General features: G+C 38.0%; 1 protein-coding gene across 4 annotated transcripts in view; it reads left to right on the top strand.

Moving 5' to 3' along the window:
* PODXL2 (podocalyxin like 2) overlaps positions 1-20,657 on the top strand; it is a 201,093-nt gene that overhangs the window by 100,879 nt on the left and 79,557 nt on the right. For all 4 annotated transcript variants that reach the window (XM_053720820.1, XM_053720818.1, XM_053720819.1 and 1 more), the window contains exons 3-4: positions 14,171-14,730; positions 18,453-18,527. In XM_053720820.1, the coding sequence (XP_053576795.1) occupies positions 14,171-14,730; positions 18,453-18,527 (635 nt within the window). The remainder of the gene's footprint in view (positions 1-14,170; positions 14,731-18,452; positions 18,528-20,657) is intronic.

Genomic DNA, 20,657 nt, shown 5'->3' on the forward strand with positions numbered 1-20,657 from the left:
TTGAAATGGGTATATATTTGTTTTTCTTCTGTTATGTGTGATCAGTCCACGGGTCATCATTACTTCTGGGATATAACTCCTCCCCAACAGGAAATGCAAGAGGATTCACCCAGCAGAGCTGCATATAGCTCCTCCCCTCTACGTCAGTCCCAGTCATTCTCTTGCACCCAACGACTAGATAGGATGTGTGAGAGGACTATGGTGATTATACTTAGTTTTTATGACTTCAATCAAAAGTTTGTTATTTTACAATAGCACCGGAGCGTGTTATTACTTCTCTGGCAGAGTTTGAGGAAGAATCTACCAGAGTTTTTTACTATGATTTTAACCGGAGTAGTTAAGATCATATTGCTGTTCTCGGCCATCTGAGGGAGGTAAAAGCTTCAGATCAGGGGACAGCGGGCAGATGAATCTGCATTGAGGTATGTAGCAGTTTTTATTTTCTGAATGGAATTGATGAGAAAATCCTGCCATACCGTTATAATGACATGTATGTATACACTTCAGTATTCTGGGGATGGTATTTCACCGGAACTACTCTGTTAAAAGTCACTAATCCTTTTAATAAGTATTTATCATGTTAAACGTTTTTGCTGGAATGTAGAATCGTTTACATTTCTGAGGTACTGAGCGAATAAATATTTGGGCATTATTTTCCACTTGGCAGTTGTTTGGTTTTAATTGTGACAGTTTCGTTTCTCTTCACTGCTGTGTGTGAGGGAGGGGCCGTTTTTGGCGCTCTTTGCTACGCATTAAAAATTTCCAGTCAGTTACTCTTATATTTCCTGCATGATCCGGTTCATCTCCGACAGATCTCAGGGGTCTTCAAACTTCTTTAGAGGGAGGTAGATTCTCTCAGCAGAGCTGTGAGAATTTTATATTGACTGTGAATAAAAACGTTGCTCTGTAATTTTTATGTCAAATTTAATTATTGTTATTTTACTATGGGAACAAACCTTTGCTAAAAGTTGTGTTGTTTTAAAGTTTGATGCTATAACTGTTTTTTCAGTTCATTATTTCAACTGTCATTTAATCGTTTAGTACCTCTTTGAGGCACAGTACGTTTTTGCTAAAAAAGATTATAACCAAGTTGCAAGTTTATTGCTAGTGTGTTAAACATGTCTGACTCAGAGGAAGATATCTGTGTCATTTGTTCCAATGCCAAGGTGGAGCCCAATAGAAATTTATGTACTAACTGTATTGATGCTACTTTAAATAAAAGTCAATCTGTACAATTTGAAAAAATTTCACCAAACAGCGAGGGGAGAGTTATGCCGACTAACTCGCCTCACGCGGCAGTACCTGCATCTCCCGCCCGGGAGGTGCGTGATATTATGGCGCCTTGTACATCTGGGCGGCCATTACAGATAACATTACAAGATATGGCTACTGTTATGACTGAAGTTTTGTCTAAATTACCAGAACTAAGAGGCAAGCGTGATCACTCTGGGGTGAGAACAGAGTGCGCTGACAATACTAGGGCCATGTCTGATACTGCGTCACAGCTTGCAGAGCATGAGGACGGAGAGCTTCATTCTGTGGGTGACGGTTCTGATCCAAACAGATTGGATTCAGATATTTCAAATTTTAAATTTAAATTGGAGAACCTCCGTGTATTACTAGGGGAGGTTTTAGCAGCTCTCAATGATTGTAACACCGTTGCAATACCAGAGAAACTGTGTAGGTTGGATAAATACTTTGCGGTACCGGCGAGTACTGACGTTTTTCCTATACCTAAGAAACTAACTGAAATTGTTACTAAGGAGTGGGATAGACCCGGTGTGCCGTTCTCACCCCCTCCAATATTTAGAAAGATGTTTCCAATAGACGCCACCACTCGGGACTTATGGCAAACGGTCCCTAAGGTGGAGGGAGCAGTTTCTACTTTAGCTAAGCGTACCACTATCCCGGTGGAGGATAGCTGTGCTTTTTCAGATCCAATGGATAAAAAATTAGAGGGTTACCTTAAGAAAATGTTTGTTCAACAAGGTTTTATATTGCAACCCCTTGCATGTATCGCGCCGATTACGGCTGCGGCAGCATTTTGGATTGATTCTCTGGAAGAGAACCTTAGTTCATCTACGCTAGACGACATTACGGACAGGCTTAGAGTCCTTAAACTAGCTAATTCATTCATTTCGGAGGCCGTAGTACATTTAACTAAACTTACGGCTAAGAACTCAGGATTCGCCATCCAGGCACGTAGGGCGCTGTGGCTAAAATCCTGGTCAGCTGATGTTACTTCTAAGTCCAAATTACTTAATATACCTTTCAAGGGGCAGTCTTTATTTGGGCCCGGTTTGAAAGAAATTATCGCTGACATTACAGGAGGTAAGGGCCACGCCCTACCTCAAGACAAAGCCAAAGCTAAGGCTAGACAGTCTAATTTTCGTCCCTTTCGGAATTTCAAAACAGGAGCAGCATCAACCTCCACTGCACCAAAACAGGAGGGAGCTGTTGCTCGTTACAGGCAAGGCTGGAAGCCTAACCAGTCCTGGAACAAGGGCAAGCAGGCCAGGAAACCTGCTGCTGCCCCAAAGACAGCATGAACCGAGAGCCCCCGATCCGGGACCGGATCTAGTGGGGGGCAGACTTTCTCTCTTCGCCCAGGCCTGGGCAAGAGATGTTCAGGATCCCTGGGCGCTAGAGATCATATCTCAGGGATACCTTCTAGACTTCAAATTATCTCCCCCAAGAGGGAGATTTCATCTGTCAAGGTTGTCAACAAACCAGATAAAGAAAGAAGCGTTTCTACGCTGTGTACAAGATCTGTTATTAATGGGAGTGATCCATCCGGTTCCGCGGTCGGAACAAGGACAAGGGTTCTACTCAAACCTGTTTGTGGTTCCCAAAAAAGAGGGAACTTTCAGGCCAATCTTAGATTTAAAGATTCTAAACAAATTCCTAAGAGTTCCATCGTTCAAAATGGAAACTATTCGGACAATCTTACCCATGATCCAAAAGGGTCAGTACATGACCACAGTGGATTTAAAAGATGCTTACCTTCACATACCGATTCACAAAGATCATCACCGGTATCTACAGTTTGCCTTCCTAGACAGGCACTACCAGTTTGTAGCTCTTCCATTCGGATTGGCTACGGCTCCAAGAATCTTCACAAAGGTTCTGGGTGCCCTTCTGGCGGTACTAAGACCGCGAGGGATTTCGGTAGCTCCGTACCTAGACGACATTCTAATACAAGCTTCAAGCTTTCAAACTGCCAAGTCTCATACAGAGTTAGTTCTGGCATTTCTAAGGTCGCATGGATGGAAAGTGAACGAAAAGAAGAGTTCTCTTTTTCCTCTCACAAGAGTTCCATTCTTGGGGACTCTTATAGATTCTGTAGAAATGAAGATTTACCTGACAGAAGACAGGTTAACAAAGCTTCAAAATGCATGCCGTGTCCTTCATTCCATTCAACACCCGTCAGTAGCTCAATGCATGGAGGTGATCGGCTTAATGGTAGCGGCAATGGACATAGTACCTTTTGCACGCCTACACCTCAGACCGCTGCAATTGTGCATGCTAAGTCAGTGGAATGGGGATTACTCAGATTTGTCCCCTACTCTGAATCTGAATCAAGAGACCAGAAATTCTCTTCTATGGTGGCTTTATCGGCCACACCTGTCCAGGGGGATGCCATTCAGCAGGCCAGACTGGACAATTGTAACAACAGACGCCAGCCTACTAGGTTGGGGCGCTGTCTGGAATTCTCTGAAGGCTCAGGGACTATGGAATCAGGAGGAGAGTCTCCTTCCAATAAACATTCTGGAATTGAGAGCAGTTCTCAATGCCCTTCTGGCTTGGCCCCAATTAACAACTCGGGGGTTCATCAGGTTTCAGTCGGACAACATCACGACTGTAGCTTACATCAACCATCAGGGAGGGACAAGAAGCTCCCTAGCAATGATGGAAGTATCAAAGATAATTCGCTGGGCAGAGTCTCACTCTTGCCACCTGTCAGCAATCCACATCCCGGGAGTGGAGAACTGGGAGGCGGATTTCTTGAGTCGCCAGACTTTTCATCCGGGGGAGTGGGAACTTCATCCGGAGGTCTTTGCCCAAATACTTCGACGTTGGGGCAAACCAGAGATAGATCTCATGGCGTCTCGCCAGAACGCCAAACTTCCTCACTACGGGTCCAGATCCAGGGATCCGGGAGCGGTTCTGATAGATGCTTTGACAGCACCTTGGAACTTCGGGATGGCTTATGTGTTTCCACCCTTCCCGCTGCTTCCTCGATTGATTGCCAAAATCAAACAGGAGAGAGCATCAGTGATTCTAATAGCGCCTGCATGGCCACGCAGGACTTGGTATGCAGATCTAGTGGACATGTCATCCTGTCCGCCTTGGTCTCTACCTCTAAGACAGGACCTTCTGATACAGGGTCCATTCAAACATCAAAATCTAACTTCTCTGAAGCTGACTGCTTGGAAATTGAACGCTTGATTTTATCAAAACGTGGTTTTTCTGAGTCGGTTATTGATACCCTGATACAGGCTAGGAAGCCTGTTACCAGAAAGATTTACCATAAAATATGGCGTAAATACCTATACTGGTGCGAATCCAAACGTTACTCCTGGAGTAAGGTTAGGATCCCTAGGATATTGTCCTTTCTACAAGAAGGTTTAGAAAAGGGTTTATCAGCTAGTTCATTAAAGGGACAGATTTCAGCTCTGTCCATCTTGTTACACAGGCGTCTGTCAGAAAATCCAGACGTCCAGGCCCTTTGTCAGGCTTTAGCTAGGATCAAGCCTGTGTTTAAAGCTGTTGCTCCGCCATGGAGTTTAAACTTAGTTCTTAACGTTTTACAGGGTGTTCCGTTTGAACCCCTTCATTCCATTGATATAAAATTGTTATCTTGGAAAGTTCTGTTTTTAATGGCTATTTCCTCGGCTCGAAGAGTCTCTGAGTTATCAGCCTTACATTGTGATTCTCCTTATCTGATTTTTCACTCAGACAAGGTAGTTCTGCGTACTAAACCTGGGTTCTTACCTAAGGTAGTCACTAACAGGAATATCAATCAAGAGATTGTTGTTCCATCCTTGTGTCCAAATCCTTCTTCAAAGAAGGAACGTCTTCTACACAATCTGGATGTAGTTCGTGCCCTCAAGTTCTACTTGCAGGCAACTAAAGATTTTCGCCAAACTTCTTCCCTGTTTGTCGTTTATTCTGGACAGAGGAGAGGTCAAAAAGCTTCTGCTACCTCTCTCTCTTTTTGGCTTCGTAGCATAATACGTTTAGCCTATGAGACTGCTGGACAGCAGCCTCCTGAAAGAATTACAGCTCACTCCACTAGAGCTGTGGCTTCCACTTGGGCCTTTAAGAATGAGGCCTCTGTTGAACAGATTTGCAAGGCTGCAACTTGGTCTTCGCTTCATACTTTTTCCAAATTTTACAAATTTGACACTTTTGCTTCTTCGGAGGCTATTTTTGGGAGAAAGGTTCTTCAGGCAGTGGTTCCTTCTGTATAATGAGCCTGCCTATCCCTCCCGTCATCCGTGTACTTTTGCTTTGGTATTGGTATCCCAGAAGTAATGATGACCCGTGGACTGATCACACATAACAGAAGAAAACATAATTTATGCTTACCTGATAAATTCCTTTCTTCTGTTGTGTGATCAGTCCACGGCCCGCCCTGTTTTAAGGCAGGTAAATATCTTTTAAATTATACTCCAGTCACCACTTCACCCTTGGTTACTCCTTTCTCGTTGATTCTTGGTCGAATGACTGGGACTGACGTAGAGGGGAGGAGCTATATGCAGCTCTGCTGGGTGAATCCTCTTGCATTTCCTGTTGGGGAGGAGTTATATCCCAGAAGTAATGATGACCCGTGGACTGATCACACAACAGAAGAAAGGAATTTATCAGGTAAGCATAAATTATGTTTTTGTTAAGTTGCCTAATAATTATGCACAGTAATAGTCACCTGCACACACAGATATCCCCCTAAAATAGCTATAACTAAAAACAAACTAAAAACTACTTCCAAAACTATTCATCTTTGATATTAATGAGTTTTTTGGGTTCATTGAGAACATGGTTGTTGTTCAATAATAAAATTAATCCTCAAAAATACAACTTGCCTAATAATTCTGCACTCCCTGTAGTGAGATGTGATACAGATGTATAATATAGTGAGATGTGATACAGATGTATAATGCACATGCTTGTGATACAGATATGTAATGTTGATGTATGTGATGCAGTGATATAATATAGTGAGATGTGATGCAGATGTATAATATAATGAGTTGATACAGATATATAATATAGTGAGATGTGATACAGATATATAATATAGTGAGATGTGATACAGATGTATAATATAGTGAGATGTGATACAGATATATAATATAGTGAGATGTGATACAGATATATAATATGGTGAGATGTGATACAGATGTATAATGTAGTGAGATGTGATACAGATGTATAATGCACATGCTTGTGATACAGATGTATAATGTAGTGAGATGTGATACAGATATATAATGTAGTGAGATGTGATACAGATGTATAATATAGTGAGGTGATACAGATATATAATGTAGTGAGATGTGGTACAGATGTATAATGTAGTGAGATGTGATACGGATATATAATGTAGTGAGATGTGATACAGATATATAATGTAGTGAGATGTGATACAGATGAATAATGTAGTGAGATGTGATACAGATATATAATGTAGTGAGATGTGATACAGATATATAATATAGTGAGATTTGATACAGATATATAATGTAGTGAGATGTGATACAGATATATAATATAGTGAGATGTGATACAGATATATAATGTAGTGAGATGTGATACAGATATATAATGTAGTGTGATGTGATACAGATATATAATATAGTGAGATGTGATACAGATGTATAATGTAGTGAGATGTGATACAGATATATAATGTAGTGAGATGTGATACAGATATATAATGTAGTGTGATGTGATACAGATATATAATATAGTGAGATGTGATACAGATATATAATGTAGTGAGATGTGATACAGGTGTATAATGTAGTGAGATGTGATACAGATATATAATATAGTGAGATGTGATACAGATATATAATATAGTGAGATGTGATACAGATGTATAATATAGTGAGATGTGATACAGATATATAATGTAGTGAGATGTGATACAGATATATAATATAGTGAGATGTGATACAGATATATAATATAGTGAGATGTGATACAGATGTATAATATAGTGAGATGTGATACAGATATATAATGTAGTGAGATGTGATACAGATATATAATGTAGTGAGATGTGATACAGATGTATAATATAGTGAGATGTGATACAGATGTATAATATAGTGAGATGTGATACAGATATATAATGTAGTGAGATGTGATACAGATGTATAATGTAGTGAGATGTGATACAGATATATAATGTAGTGAGATGTGATACAGATGTATAATGTAGTGAGATGTGATACAGATGTATAATGTAGTGAGATGTGATACAGATATATAATATAGTGAGATGTGATACAGATATATAATGTAGTGAGATGTGATACAGATATATAATGTAGTGAGATGTGATACAGATGTATAATGTAGTGAGATGTGATACAGATATATAATGTAGTGAGATGTGATACAGATATATAATGTAGTGAGATGTGATACAGATATATAATGTAGTGAGATGTGATACAGATGTATAATGTAGTGAGATGTGATACAGATATATAATGTAGTGAGATGTGATACAGATGTATAATGTAGTGAGATGTGATACAGATGTATAATGTAGTGAGATGTGATACAGATGTATAATGTAGTGAGATGTGATACAGATATATAATGTAGTGAGATGTGATACAGATATATAATGTAGTGAGATGTGATACAGATATATAATGTAGTGAGATGTGATACAGATATATAATGTAGTGAGATGTGATACAGATGTATAATGTAGTGAGATGTGATACAGATATATAATGTAGTGAGATGTGATACAGATATATAATGTAGTGAGATGTGATACAGATGTATAATATAGTGAGATGTGATACAGATATATAATGTAGTGAGATGTGATACAGATGTATAATGTAGTGAGATGTGATACAGATATATAATGTAGTGAGATGTGATACAGATATATAATGTAGTGAGATGTGATACAGATATATAATGTAGTGAGATGTGATACAGATATATAATGTAGTGAGATGTGATACAGATATATAATGTAGTGAGATGATACAGATGTATAATGTAGTGAGATGTGATACAGATATATAATATAGTGAGATGTGATACAGATATATAATGTAGTGAGTAGTGATACAGATGTATAATATAGTGAGATGTGATACAGATATATAATGTAGTGAGATGTGATACCGATATATAATATAGTGAGATGTGATACAGATATATAATGTAGTGAGATGTGATACAGATGTATAATGTAGTGAGATGTGATACAGATATATAATATAGTGAGATGTGATACAGATGTATAATGTAGTGAGATGTGATACAGATATATAATGTAGTGAGATGTGATACAGATGTATAATATAGTGAGATATGATACAGATATATAATAAAGTGAGATATGATACAGATGTATAATATAGTGAGATGTGATACAGATGTATAATGTAGTGAGATGTGATACAGATGTATAATGTAGTGAGATGTGATACAGATATATAATATAGTGAGATGTGATACAGATATATAATATAGTGAGATGTGATACAGATATATAATGTAGTGAGATGTGATACAGATATATAATGTAGTGAGATGTGATACAGATGTATAATATAGTGAGATGTGATACAGATATATAATATAGTGAGATGTGATACAGATATATAATGTAGTGAGATGTGATACAGATGTATAATATAGTGAGGTGATACAGATATATAATGTAGTGAGATGTGATACAGATATATAATGTAGTGAGATGTGATACAGATGTATAATATAGTGAGGTGATACAGATATATAATGTAGTGAGATGTGATACAGATATATAATGTAGTGAGATGTGATACAGATGTATAATGTAGTGAGATGTGATACAGATATATAATGTAGTGAGATGTGATACAGATGTATAATGTAGTGAGATGTGATACAGATATATAATGTAGTGAGATGTGATACAGATGTATAATGTAGTGAGATGTGATACAGATATATAATGTAGTGAGATGTGATACAGATATATAATGTAGTGAGATGTGATACAGATATATAATGTAGTGAGATGTGATACAGATATATAATGTAGTGAGATGTGATACAGATGTATAATGTAGTGAGATGTGATTCAGATATATAATGTAGTGAGATGTGATACAGATATATAATGTAGTGAGATGTGATACAGATATATAATATAGTGAGATGTGATACAGATATATAATGTAGTGAGATGTGATACAGATATATAATGTAGTGAGATGTGATACAGATATATAATATAGTGAGATGTGATACAGATATATAATGTAGTGAGATGTGATACAGATATATAATGTAGTGAGATGTGATACAGATATATAATGTAGTGAGATGTGATACAGATATATAATATAGTGAGATGTGATACAGATATATAATGTAGTGAGATGTGATACAGATGTATAATGCACATGCTTGTGATACAGATATGTAATGTTCATGTATGTGATGTAGTGATATAATATAGTGAGATGTGCTGCAGATATTTAATGTTAAGAGATGAGCTATAGCTATATGTAAGGAAAGGACATATCTGAAAAAATGATCTAATGAGAACATAAGAACTATTCAAGGCAACAAAAAAAATTCAAGGCAAGAAGACTAGGTACAAAAGTATATGTGAAAAGACAAGCTTGAGTGAGTGCACCTATATATGTGATAGCTTTTTAAATAACTCTGCTTCAACCCTAGAATTACATCAGTTCCTCCAAACAGATGTCGGGTACAAAATGGTGTGAACAGATTAGGGGAGCATTAATATGAATACATTCCAGACTTATAGTGGTTGTGAAGAAAAAATTTGTTAAAAATGTGTAAAAAATATATTTAAAAAAAGGAATGTTATATTCTAAATCGTTTTAGATGATCTGATCCATTTAAATTAATTAGATAACAATAATAAGGTAAAGATAGTGCTATATAGATAATTGGTTGAGGTTAAAAGTAAGTATGAATAATGAGGAGATCAATGTTCGTTAAAAAATATATATTTACTAATATTTTGCTAGCAATAGAGAGAATTTTTACAGAAAATGTAAAATACAATATGAGCATATAAGACAAAATATCTAGGTTAGAAAGTCTAACAAACAATCTGTATATTGGTACAATGTTGCAATCAATGACTGTTAATATACAGAATTACGTTGGCTAAAAAGTAGTACTATAAATAGCACTAAGACAAATATAAAATAGATACGAAAGCTCAAGCTTAAAAACAATATATATACACTTAATATGTATCTCACTGTGAACATTGATCTCCTCATTATTCATACTTACTTTTAACCGCAACCAATCATCTATATAGCACTATCTTTACCTTAATATTGTTATCTAATTAATTTAAATGGATCAGATCATCTAAAACGATTTAGAATAGAACATTCCTTTTTTATATATATTTTTTTTTACACATTATTTTTAACACATTTTTTCTTCACAACCACTATAAGTCTGAAATGTATTCATATTAATGCTCCTCTAATCTGTTCACACCATTAGGTACAAAAGTATGAAAAGGAGTTGAACATACTATCACTTGCTTTTCAAGCCTTAAGCTATCATCAATTCTCCAGCAGGGTGACATTATGAAGTAGCCTGGTGGCATTATGAAGTAGTCGGGTGGCATTATGAAGTAGCGGGTGGCATTGTGAAGTAGGCTGGTCACATTATAAAGTAGCCTGGTGGCATTATGAAGTAGTTGGCCTGGGTTGCATTATGAAGTAGTCGGGTGGCATTATGAAGTAGCCAGGTGGCATTGTGAAGTAGCCGGGTGGCATTATGAAGTAGGCAGGTCATATTATGAAGTAGCCGGGTGGCATTATGAAGTAGCCGGGTGGCATTATGAAGTAGGCTGGTCACATTATAAAGTAGTCAGGTAAGGGCAGTGTAATATTTTCTATTATTATATAATTTTCTTCTATCCAAAGCACAAATTAATTGTATAATTTAACATGAATGTATTTAATGATCATTTGTGCAATAAAAAATTATAAGCTAACCAGGTGTTCAATAAAATCAGCCGGGTGGTGCACCCGCTTAAAAGGTCCTGGGGAGAATACTGCCCAGGACTTTTAACCCACTCCAGTCCAGTCAAAGAGGTATCTGGAATCATATGCAAATAAAATGAAAGCTTGGTCTATCCGAATGTTAATCGACAGATAAAAGGTAGCTAAAGTCACCTTTAAATACCCAGAGCTGTACTCCCAAAGTTATGTCACTCTCAGCCCTACAAATAAGTTTTGCGGTAATCTTCAGGAGTAAATTTGCTGAGGTCCATAATAATGTTCCTAGCTAAGCAATCCTGCCAGCTAAAATGTAAAAATAGCGGGTCCATGAGTAAGACTCAATTAGAATCATAAAAGGCAAATAGTAGGTGGCAAAGTGAGAATAAATTATTTCTACCTAGACTGTGTAAGGTATACATCAATATCACTATATCAAAACAAAAAGCGGAAAGAGGAATTTTGAAGATGAATTTCAATTTTTCCCCCTCTTTGAGGTAAGAGCAAAGTCACCATATACCAGTGAAGTGTTTCTGTTCTCTGTCCAGGGGGAACTTAGTTCCATCTGCAAAACTAGTGCAGGAACTCCGCTAGACTTGACCCCTGACATTGGTATAAGCCGTAACAAAGTGAAGCCCGGTTTGTGTAAACCCTGGCTCCAATAAAGTTGATGTCAGCAACTGTACATCTCCTATATTCTGGGTGAAAGCAGCTTGAGAAGTATCGAGCAGGCTGTGCAGCTCCTTAGGTAGGCCGTATTTAGGAAGCAGCCTCGCACAGGCGAAAATCTCCATGGTAAGTAGGTCCCTGCTGTAGTCCTCTGTTTCTATAGCTAAAGGCGTGATTACTTGCAGAGTGGCATCTATATCAATGACAGGTAGTCTGCTACCTAGTATAGCTTCTATCAGCTCACTCCTTATCTTGGGTCTCCGGCCATTGGGATTGTAGATTAACATGTATATATTCGACCTGCATCAATTCCTCTCTCACACAATCAGCTGGTAAGTGGGTCACATCTGTGAGAATATTCAACAGCACATAATTGCTACTCAAGTTCTGAAAAATGTTCACTGAGAAGTAGATTCATCAATAGCGGTCATTATGATGACTAGGTTGTAGAGCAAGGATCTGGAAAATAGCAAACTATATGCTTCTCCCTTTAACAGGTTTCATAAAATAGGCAACATATAAGCGCATACCCCTTCTAATGCTTACGGGGGAGGCGCTTAAGGCCTCTCATTTAGGGTTGCTGTAGATTCCAATGCTCCAGATCAGGTGTCTGGTGAAGGATTCAGCACAATCTAACCTCTGTAGACTCAGCACAATCTGTAGGTTCCAGGAACCTTGATATAAAGAATAGATTGCTTCACAAATTTCTGATAATTGCCAAGTTATCTGCATCCCACACACACAGGACCGTCTTTAACACAGGGCAAAAGGGGCAGCTGCCCAGGGCCCAGTCTCTGTTGAGGGGCCCAAGAGTTTTTTTTTTTTTATGGTTCATACCAGACTGCTGATGTGACATGGGGAACACACACATTCAGTCCTAATACTGTCACAGTCAAAAGTACTCTGCTTATATATATATTTTTTTTTTTTAAAAACTGTGCCAGACCGTGCCGGTGTCATGTGACATGCCAAGCTATTGCCATGTGCTGTTTTTGATGTGCACTGTGCAGCACTGAATGCAAAGCCCTAACTCGGCATCCAGCCATTTCCACTGCATCAGAAAAGGTCCTACTGGGGTTACCACTGTTACCAGGTAACTGCTCTGGTGGTGGGGATTGTTTCTGGGTAGGGCTGACTGTAGGCGCATGCAGCAGAAAGCTGGAGCGGTAGGCACGTGAGGATTTGAGCATCTGTACAGCTGCATACACTGCTCTCTTCAGTCTTGAGGCTGTGTGACTCATCTCACACTGTATCCATGCAGCCTTGGACAGACAGCATCCAGTCAACTGGTACCCTTAGCCCTGCTCTTTCTGCTGTGGCCCTAAGATCAACTAACTGAAGTTTGCTAGGGGAACACTGCTTTGTAGAAAGGTGTCAGTGGGAAGAATAAGTGAGTGCACACACGCCCCTCCCCATGCAGCATTGTCTAGTTCAGGGTGAGAGGGAACTTGTTCCTAGCAAAGAAGCGACATGTGCTGCTGTGGCTGATGTATAGTGTCATGCTGATACTTCACACATTAATGTAAGGTTTATTTTTATAGTTTTTATTTTCTCTCTGTCTCAGATTTTACAGTTTCCCATAGTAGTTCTGCTGTTCCAGTCAGTAAACTTATACTGCACCTCCATGCTTCCTCCTCAGTCTTTACCTTGCTTTGCTCCTGTTGGCTGCCCTAAATCTCTTTAACCAGCTAACCTCACACCAGAATCACATTCAAAAGAATATTAAATGAATCCACAGTGGAGGAATGTATATATTTATTTACTTATTAGCTTATTAGTACTGCTTAGGTCCAGTTTCACATATTGCAATTTATTTTTATTTTTTTTAAATTATTAGCCCAGCAGTGGATGATCCACCGCTGGGCTAATAATTAAAAAAAATAAAAAATAATTTAGTTGTTTTTTTGGATGTTGGGGTGGAGAACAAAATTGCGTGGGGGGGGGGGCAAGAAATTTTTTGCCCAGGGTCCAATCAATATTAAAGACGGCCCTGCACACACAGCAACTAATATAGCAACAATTCAAGGTGCTGCCCAGAGACACACCCCATTTTTTGACATTTTAATTTTTTTCCATTTCATATAAAGGGGTTCAACAAGCTATATGTGTTTGAAAGTTGTATATGTTTTAAAAGTAAAATAACAAATATAAATGACTGTTTCCAGTTGTTAGAAGCTCAGGCTGTTTCAAATATGGAGCAAAAAAATGTAAACTGTATTTAATCAAGTACTTGACTGTAAACATTGCAGATTATCCAGTGCCCAAGAGCAGCCATGGCACCATGCAAGAGGGAATTCTGGAAAGGAATTTGACCCCAAAAGAAACTCAAGAGACATCTACAAAATGGTGGTCCAAGGACACAAGAGAAACAATCAGAGGAGAAGTGTCTTCAACTACCCAGGCTGTGGTTGAGGAGGGAACCATACAACCATCAACACAGAATGAGATGGCCGTTCAGAATCTAGGTTACAAGGAAAAGTCTATGTTCAAGACTATATCAACTGCTCCAACCTCACCAATGACCAAGATACCTAAAAAGTCCACTACACATTCACCATCTTGGAAGCACCAACCCAACTTTAATGTAGGTTCTAAGCAACAGCTTGGACCTCCTGTTGGCTCACATGGCGTTCCTGCTGGGGATTCACCTGGACTAAATGATGAGGATGATGAAGATCTGCTAACCCACTCTTCTGATGTTAGCCAGAGGCAAGAAGAGACCATTTTTCCAAAGCATGTCCTTACTGAGAATCATGAAACCACTTCACAGACAGTGGCACCTACTGATGTATCATGGGGTTCAGAGCAGGTAAGTCCAACAATAAAATTTTAATATTTCTTGTGCTATTAGAATTGAGTGCAGATGGGCCACTGCAAACATATAGGGCCAGATTACAAGTGGTGTGCTAAAAAATATTTTGCTCATGTGCTATGATTGTTCAAAGTACGCAGGCAGGTTAGCAAATGTTTTACAAGTTAAAAGTAAAAAGTCGAACACTTACTTCAGGACTTCGAATATCGCGACCACATTAACTTCTTCTCCCCATAGACTTCAATGGAGCGCACTTTAAAAAAAAAAAAAAGAACACTTATCGCTTGTGTGTGAATAAATATGATAAAAAGGATATAGGATTGCAAGTCCACAGTTCCTCACATAGAGAAAAGAGAAAAACACAAAATAGTGAAATATTGTTTAAACAGTATTTATATACAATAGTGTGTTCAAATGACTACTCACTTAGTGTGATATTGTTACAATACAATTTAAATGGTCAATCTTTGAAATATTACTCACACTTTTTGGGAGCTGTATTTAAGCTCCACTATGAATGCAGACCTGACTTTTATGGCTATCAGGTAAAGCCTAGGCAAAGACAGGTCCGGAACCGCTTCCAGTCAAAAATATTTATTACAAATATAAAATTCTAAAATAAATGTGATCTGGTAAAGGATAGTCACTCAGGGTTACAGTGAAAAAATGTTGCAAATACAAGTTACACTTTGTTATCAAGTCGGATGGCAACGGATTGTTACAATGTGTCCCTATAATAGCCACAGTCCTTGCAGTACACACCCTTCCCTGTGACGTATTACCAGATGCGTAATCTCGACATACGTTTCGCTTTTTCAAGAGTGATTCTTAGCGGTTCTAGGTATCCTTTTATTCCTCCTTCACGATTCAATTAGTTCATTTAAGGTGGTAATCTTTTTTATTACCACTAGATAATAAAACTACTAGATTATTAAAAACCAGAATATATGAACACATATATAATATAAAAAAGCGATGTTTAAAACATCCAGTATCTCTGCACTTTAAGGACAAACATGGTAAAGATCCAAGCAGCTTATACTTTATAGGGATTAGGAAGTTAAACATCCACTGGAGAGGATCTGACATAGAGAATTAATTATCTAAATTAGAAATGAAGTGGATTTTTTAATTTAACACCATGGTACCATTTGGATTAAATGCTGACTTTGAATTATGCCATTTTTTAATCTGATATATAAATTTCATAGTATGAGAAAATATTCTTTGTGTTTTCACTATGCACTTACCATTTAGATCAAATGTTGACTTTGAATTATGCTATTCTTTAATTTGATATATAAATCCTACAAAGAGAGGCAACATAACACTGTTATAGTAATTACAGTCAGATAGGTATAAGTTGGTTTTGATACATAAATTATGGTTTAAACGTGTATATTCCTTTAAATAAAATGCCAGATATATTTTTTTGGTCTGCGATATCGGAATGTATAAGAACAAAAAAAACTACGTACTGTTTTTAGAATACTATCGTAAAAATATTACCACCTTAAATGAACTAATTGATTCATGAAGGAGGAATAAAAGGATACCTCGCTAAGAATCACTCTTGAAAAAGCCACAGGGGTGTGGCGAAATGTACGTCAAGATTACGCATCTGGTAATACGTCACAGGGAAGGGTGTGTACTGCAAGGACTGTGGCTGTTATACGGATACATTGTAACAATCCGTTGCCATCTGACTTGATAACAAAGTGTAACTTGTATTTGCAACATTTTTTCACTGTAACCCCGAGTGACAAGATCACATTTATTTCAGCATTTTATATTTTTAATAAATATTTTTGACTGGAAGCGTTTCTGGACCTGTTTTTGCCTAGGCTTTACCTGATAGTCATAAAAGTCAGGTCTGCATTCATAGTGGAGCTTAAATACAGCTCCCAAAAAGTGTGAGTAATATTTTAAAGAGTGATCATTTAAATTGTATTGTAACAATATCACACTATTGTTATATCCTCTTTTTTTCTTGGAGATTCGGAAGTTTATGAGAAACTACATGCATACAGATTCAGCTGATCCTGACAGTTTTGCAATCAGGACTGCCTTTACACCTGAGCTGACGATAGCTCTGGCATATGTGAGTAGTCATTTGAACACACTATTGTATATAAATACTGTTTTTTTGTAATATAGGTATTTGTTTTTAATTTAGTTAATTATATTTAATTTAGGTAATTGATTTAATTGTAGTGTAAGGTTAGGTGTTAGTGTAAGACAGGTTAGGTTTTATTTTACAGGTAAATTTGTATTTATATTAACTAGGTATTAAGTAAATAGTTAATAACTATTTAGTAAATATTCTACCTAGTTAAAATAAATACAAACCTACCTTTAAAATAAAAATAAAACCTAAGCTAGATACAATGTAACTATTAGTTATATTGTAGCTAGCTTATGGTTTATTTTACAGATAAGTATTTAGTTTTAAATAGGAATTATTTAGTTATTAATAGTAGGTTTTATTTAGATTTATTTTAATTATATTTAAGTTAGGGGGTATTAAGATTAAACTTAGGTTTAGGGGTTAATAACTTTAGTATAGTGGCGGCGACGTTGGGCGCGGCAGATTAGGGGTTAATAAATGTAGGTAGGTGGCGGCGATGTTAGGGGCAGAATATTAGGGGTTAATAATATTTAACTAGTGTTTGCGAGGCGGGAGTACGGCGGTTTAGGGGTTAATATGTTATAGTGGCTGCGACGTTGGGGGTGGCAAATTAGGGGTGAATAAATGTAGGTAGGTTGCTGCGACATTGGGGCAGGAGATTAGGGGTTAATAAATATAATTTAATTGTCAGCGATGTTGGGGGCAGCAGATTAGGGGTTAATAAGTATAATATAGGTGTCGGAGATGTCTGGAGAGGCAGATAAGGGGTTAATAAGTATAATGCAGGTGTCTGCTATGTTGGGGGCGGCAGATTAGGGGTTAATAAGTGTAAGATTAGGGGTGTTTAGACTCGGGGTTCATGTTAGGGTGTTAGGTGTGAACATAAATTTAGTTTCCCCATAGGAATCAATGGGCCTGCGTTACTGAGCTTTACACTGCATTAGGTGTTAGGCTTTTTTTCAGCCGGCTCTCCCCATTGATGTCTATGGAGAATTCGTGCACGAGCATGTACAACCAGCTCACCGCTGACTTAAGCAGCGCTGGTATTGAAGTGCGGTATGGAGCACAATTTTGCTCTACGCTCACTTCTTGCCTGTTAACGCGGTGTTTAGGAAAACCTGTAATACCAGTGCTGTAGGTTAGTGAGCGGTGACAATAACGTGCAAGTTAGTACTGCACCCCTCTTAATCTAGCCGATTGTGCTCAAGCGAACGCGTTTACTTTAAACTTTTATTACACGTGAAAATTACCTTTAGCGCGCTGCTTGTAATCTAGCCCATAATATCTTATGTACTTTTTGGTCATTGTTGAACAAACTGTTGTGATGTGAGATATGAAGAAACTCCTTCAGCCCTGAAAAGATACTGTACAATGAGGTATACGACTTTCCAGACCCCAAAGGTTTTCTTATTTTAGAAACACTTTAGAGTTCTGAAAGTTCCATACTTTGACAAACATGGTCAGTTTTCTGCAAGGACTGAATGATATGCTATGTATATATTATTTATAGTAAAACAGAGACTTCTAGTAGCATCACTTTCAGAACAATGTTTGAGGGCACTGAGTGTTTCACAATCTATTGTCTTTTCAGGTGATCTGCAAGGACTGGATCAACCTGGCAGGCAAAAACTATGTTATACTCAACATGTCTGATGATATTGATTGTGTAAGTATGTCACATATGTCACCATGTAGGATTGTCACATTGTGTCCATATTACCTGTGGCGCTAGACAACTGCTCTATTCAAACTATTGTAATCTATGTAGAAAGTGTGCTTATTAGTTCAAATGATATGTTAGTGAATCTCTTAGCAACTGTATGCTAATACCATGCAATTAATCTTTAAGGTGTATACTATAGGCTAAAAGAGCATGAATATAGCACATTTTTATTACTTTATTGGGACATTATGGACATTACGTGATGGTGCCAGACTATAGCCTTTTCTTAACATAATGGATATATTACCAGTGTGTCGTGTAAGAAATCAGTGGGCAAAAAGTATATCCCCATGCTTACCTTCATTATTTCTTTCATAAGGAGTTGAGAGTCCATGAGCCATTACTCCTGGGATTCAACTCCTGGCCACAAGGAGGAGAAAAAGATTCCCAAAGCTCTAAGAGCACTTAATCCCTCCAACCTCTCTGGTATTCTAGTCTTTTCTTTGCCTGCATAGGGGGAAGGTGAAGAATTAAAGTGCTCCAGTTTCTTCTATAAGATACAACGAGTCCACAGATTCATCCTTTACTTGTGGGATATTATCCTCCTGCTAACAGGTAGTGGCAAAGAGCACCACAACAGAGCTGTCTATATAGCTCCTCCCTTAGCTCCACCCCCAGTCATTCTCTTTGCCTACTATAAGTACTAGGAAGGGTAAAGTGAAAGAGGTGATAAAATGTTAGTTTTTATTTTCTTCAAGCAAGAGTTTTTTATTTTAAATGGTACCGGTGTGTACTATTTACTCTCAGGCAGCAGATGGATGAAGACTTCTGCCTGGAGGCTGATGATCTTAGCATTTGTCACTAAGATCCAGAGCAGTTCCCACAGAATGGCTGAGGAGTACTTTAGAAACTTCAGTGTGAGGAACGTTTTCATGCTATATAGCAGTGAGGTATGTTCAGTCATTTTTTTCTGGAGAGACTGTGGTATTTCAGAATTGGCTGACAGTATCCCCATGAGGGTAAGGGTAAGCAGTAATCCTAATAGAAGAGGGGTATTACTAAGCTTGCATATAGGGGCTGATAAAAAAATGGTTGACACTGAGTTTGAATGTTTGTGGGCAAACGTTTATTGAACTGGGAGTGCTGATAATGTTTTTGGCAGTAACGTTTTTTGCTGCTTTATTGAGAGGGTACACATGGCTTACTTTTGGGTTTAAGAACCCACATGGCTAGTTTGAGACCGCTCTGATGCGGTTCATTTGGGCTGAGAGACATCGAGTGAGATGGGCGGGGCCTATTTTCGCTCCTCAGTTGCGCAGTTGTATTTGCAAGGCAAGCAGCAAGCTCCAACTCCGGTGGGCCCTTGTGGAAGTATAGGGCCAAATCGAAGCTTTAACTCTGTTTTTCCAGTGCAGGGGGTGTTTTCTCCGGATTAAACCTTATTAATCATCCGGTTTTTACTGTAAAGGGTTAAGTGTTCCTTTTCCTTGTGGGGCAAACTTAGCTGCATAATTTGAATATTTATACAAAATAAATTGAAACAATTTGATTATTTTAAAGCAGTTTTGCAGAACGTGTATGCTTTTTTTCTCTTAAAGGCGCAGTACCGTTTTTTTAAGATTGTTATTTTTTCACTAAATAAAGTGTTTTCAAGCCTGTTTGTGGTCATTACTAGCCTGTTTAGCATGTCTGACATTGAGGAAAGCCAATGTTCAATGTGTTTGGAAGCCATTGTGGAACCCCCACTTACAATGTGTTCCTCATGCACTGAAAGGGCAATTGCAAAGAACATATTTTAGCTGATAAAAGTATGTTGCAGGATGATTCTCAGTCAGAAGGGAATCAGGTTATGCCATCTAATTCTCCCCAAGTGTCACAACCATTAACGCCCGCACAAGCGATGCCAAGTACTTCTAGTGCGTCTAATTCTTTCACCCTGCAAGATATGGCCGCAGTTATGAATACTACCCTCACAGAGGTTTTATCTAAGCTGCCTGGGTTGCAGGGGAAGCGCAGTAGGTCCGGTGTGAGAGTCAATGCTGAGCCCTCTGACGCTTTATTAGCCATCTCTGATGTACCCTCACAATGTTCTGAGTTGGGGGTGAGGGAATTTCTGTCTGAGGGAGAGATTTC

This window comes from Bombina bombina, chromosome 7, assembly GCF_027579735.1.
Source record: "Bombina bombina isolate aBomBom1 chromosome 7, aBomBom1.pri, whole genome shotgun sequence".
Lineage (NCBI taxonomy): Eukaryota > Metazoa > Chordata > Amphibia > Anura > Bombinatoridae > Bombina > Bombina bombina.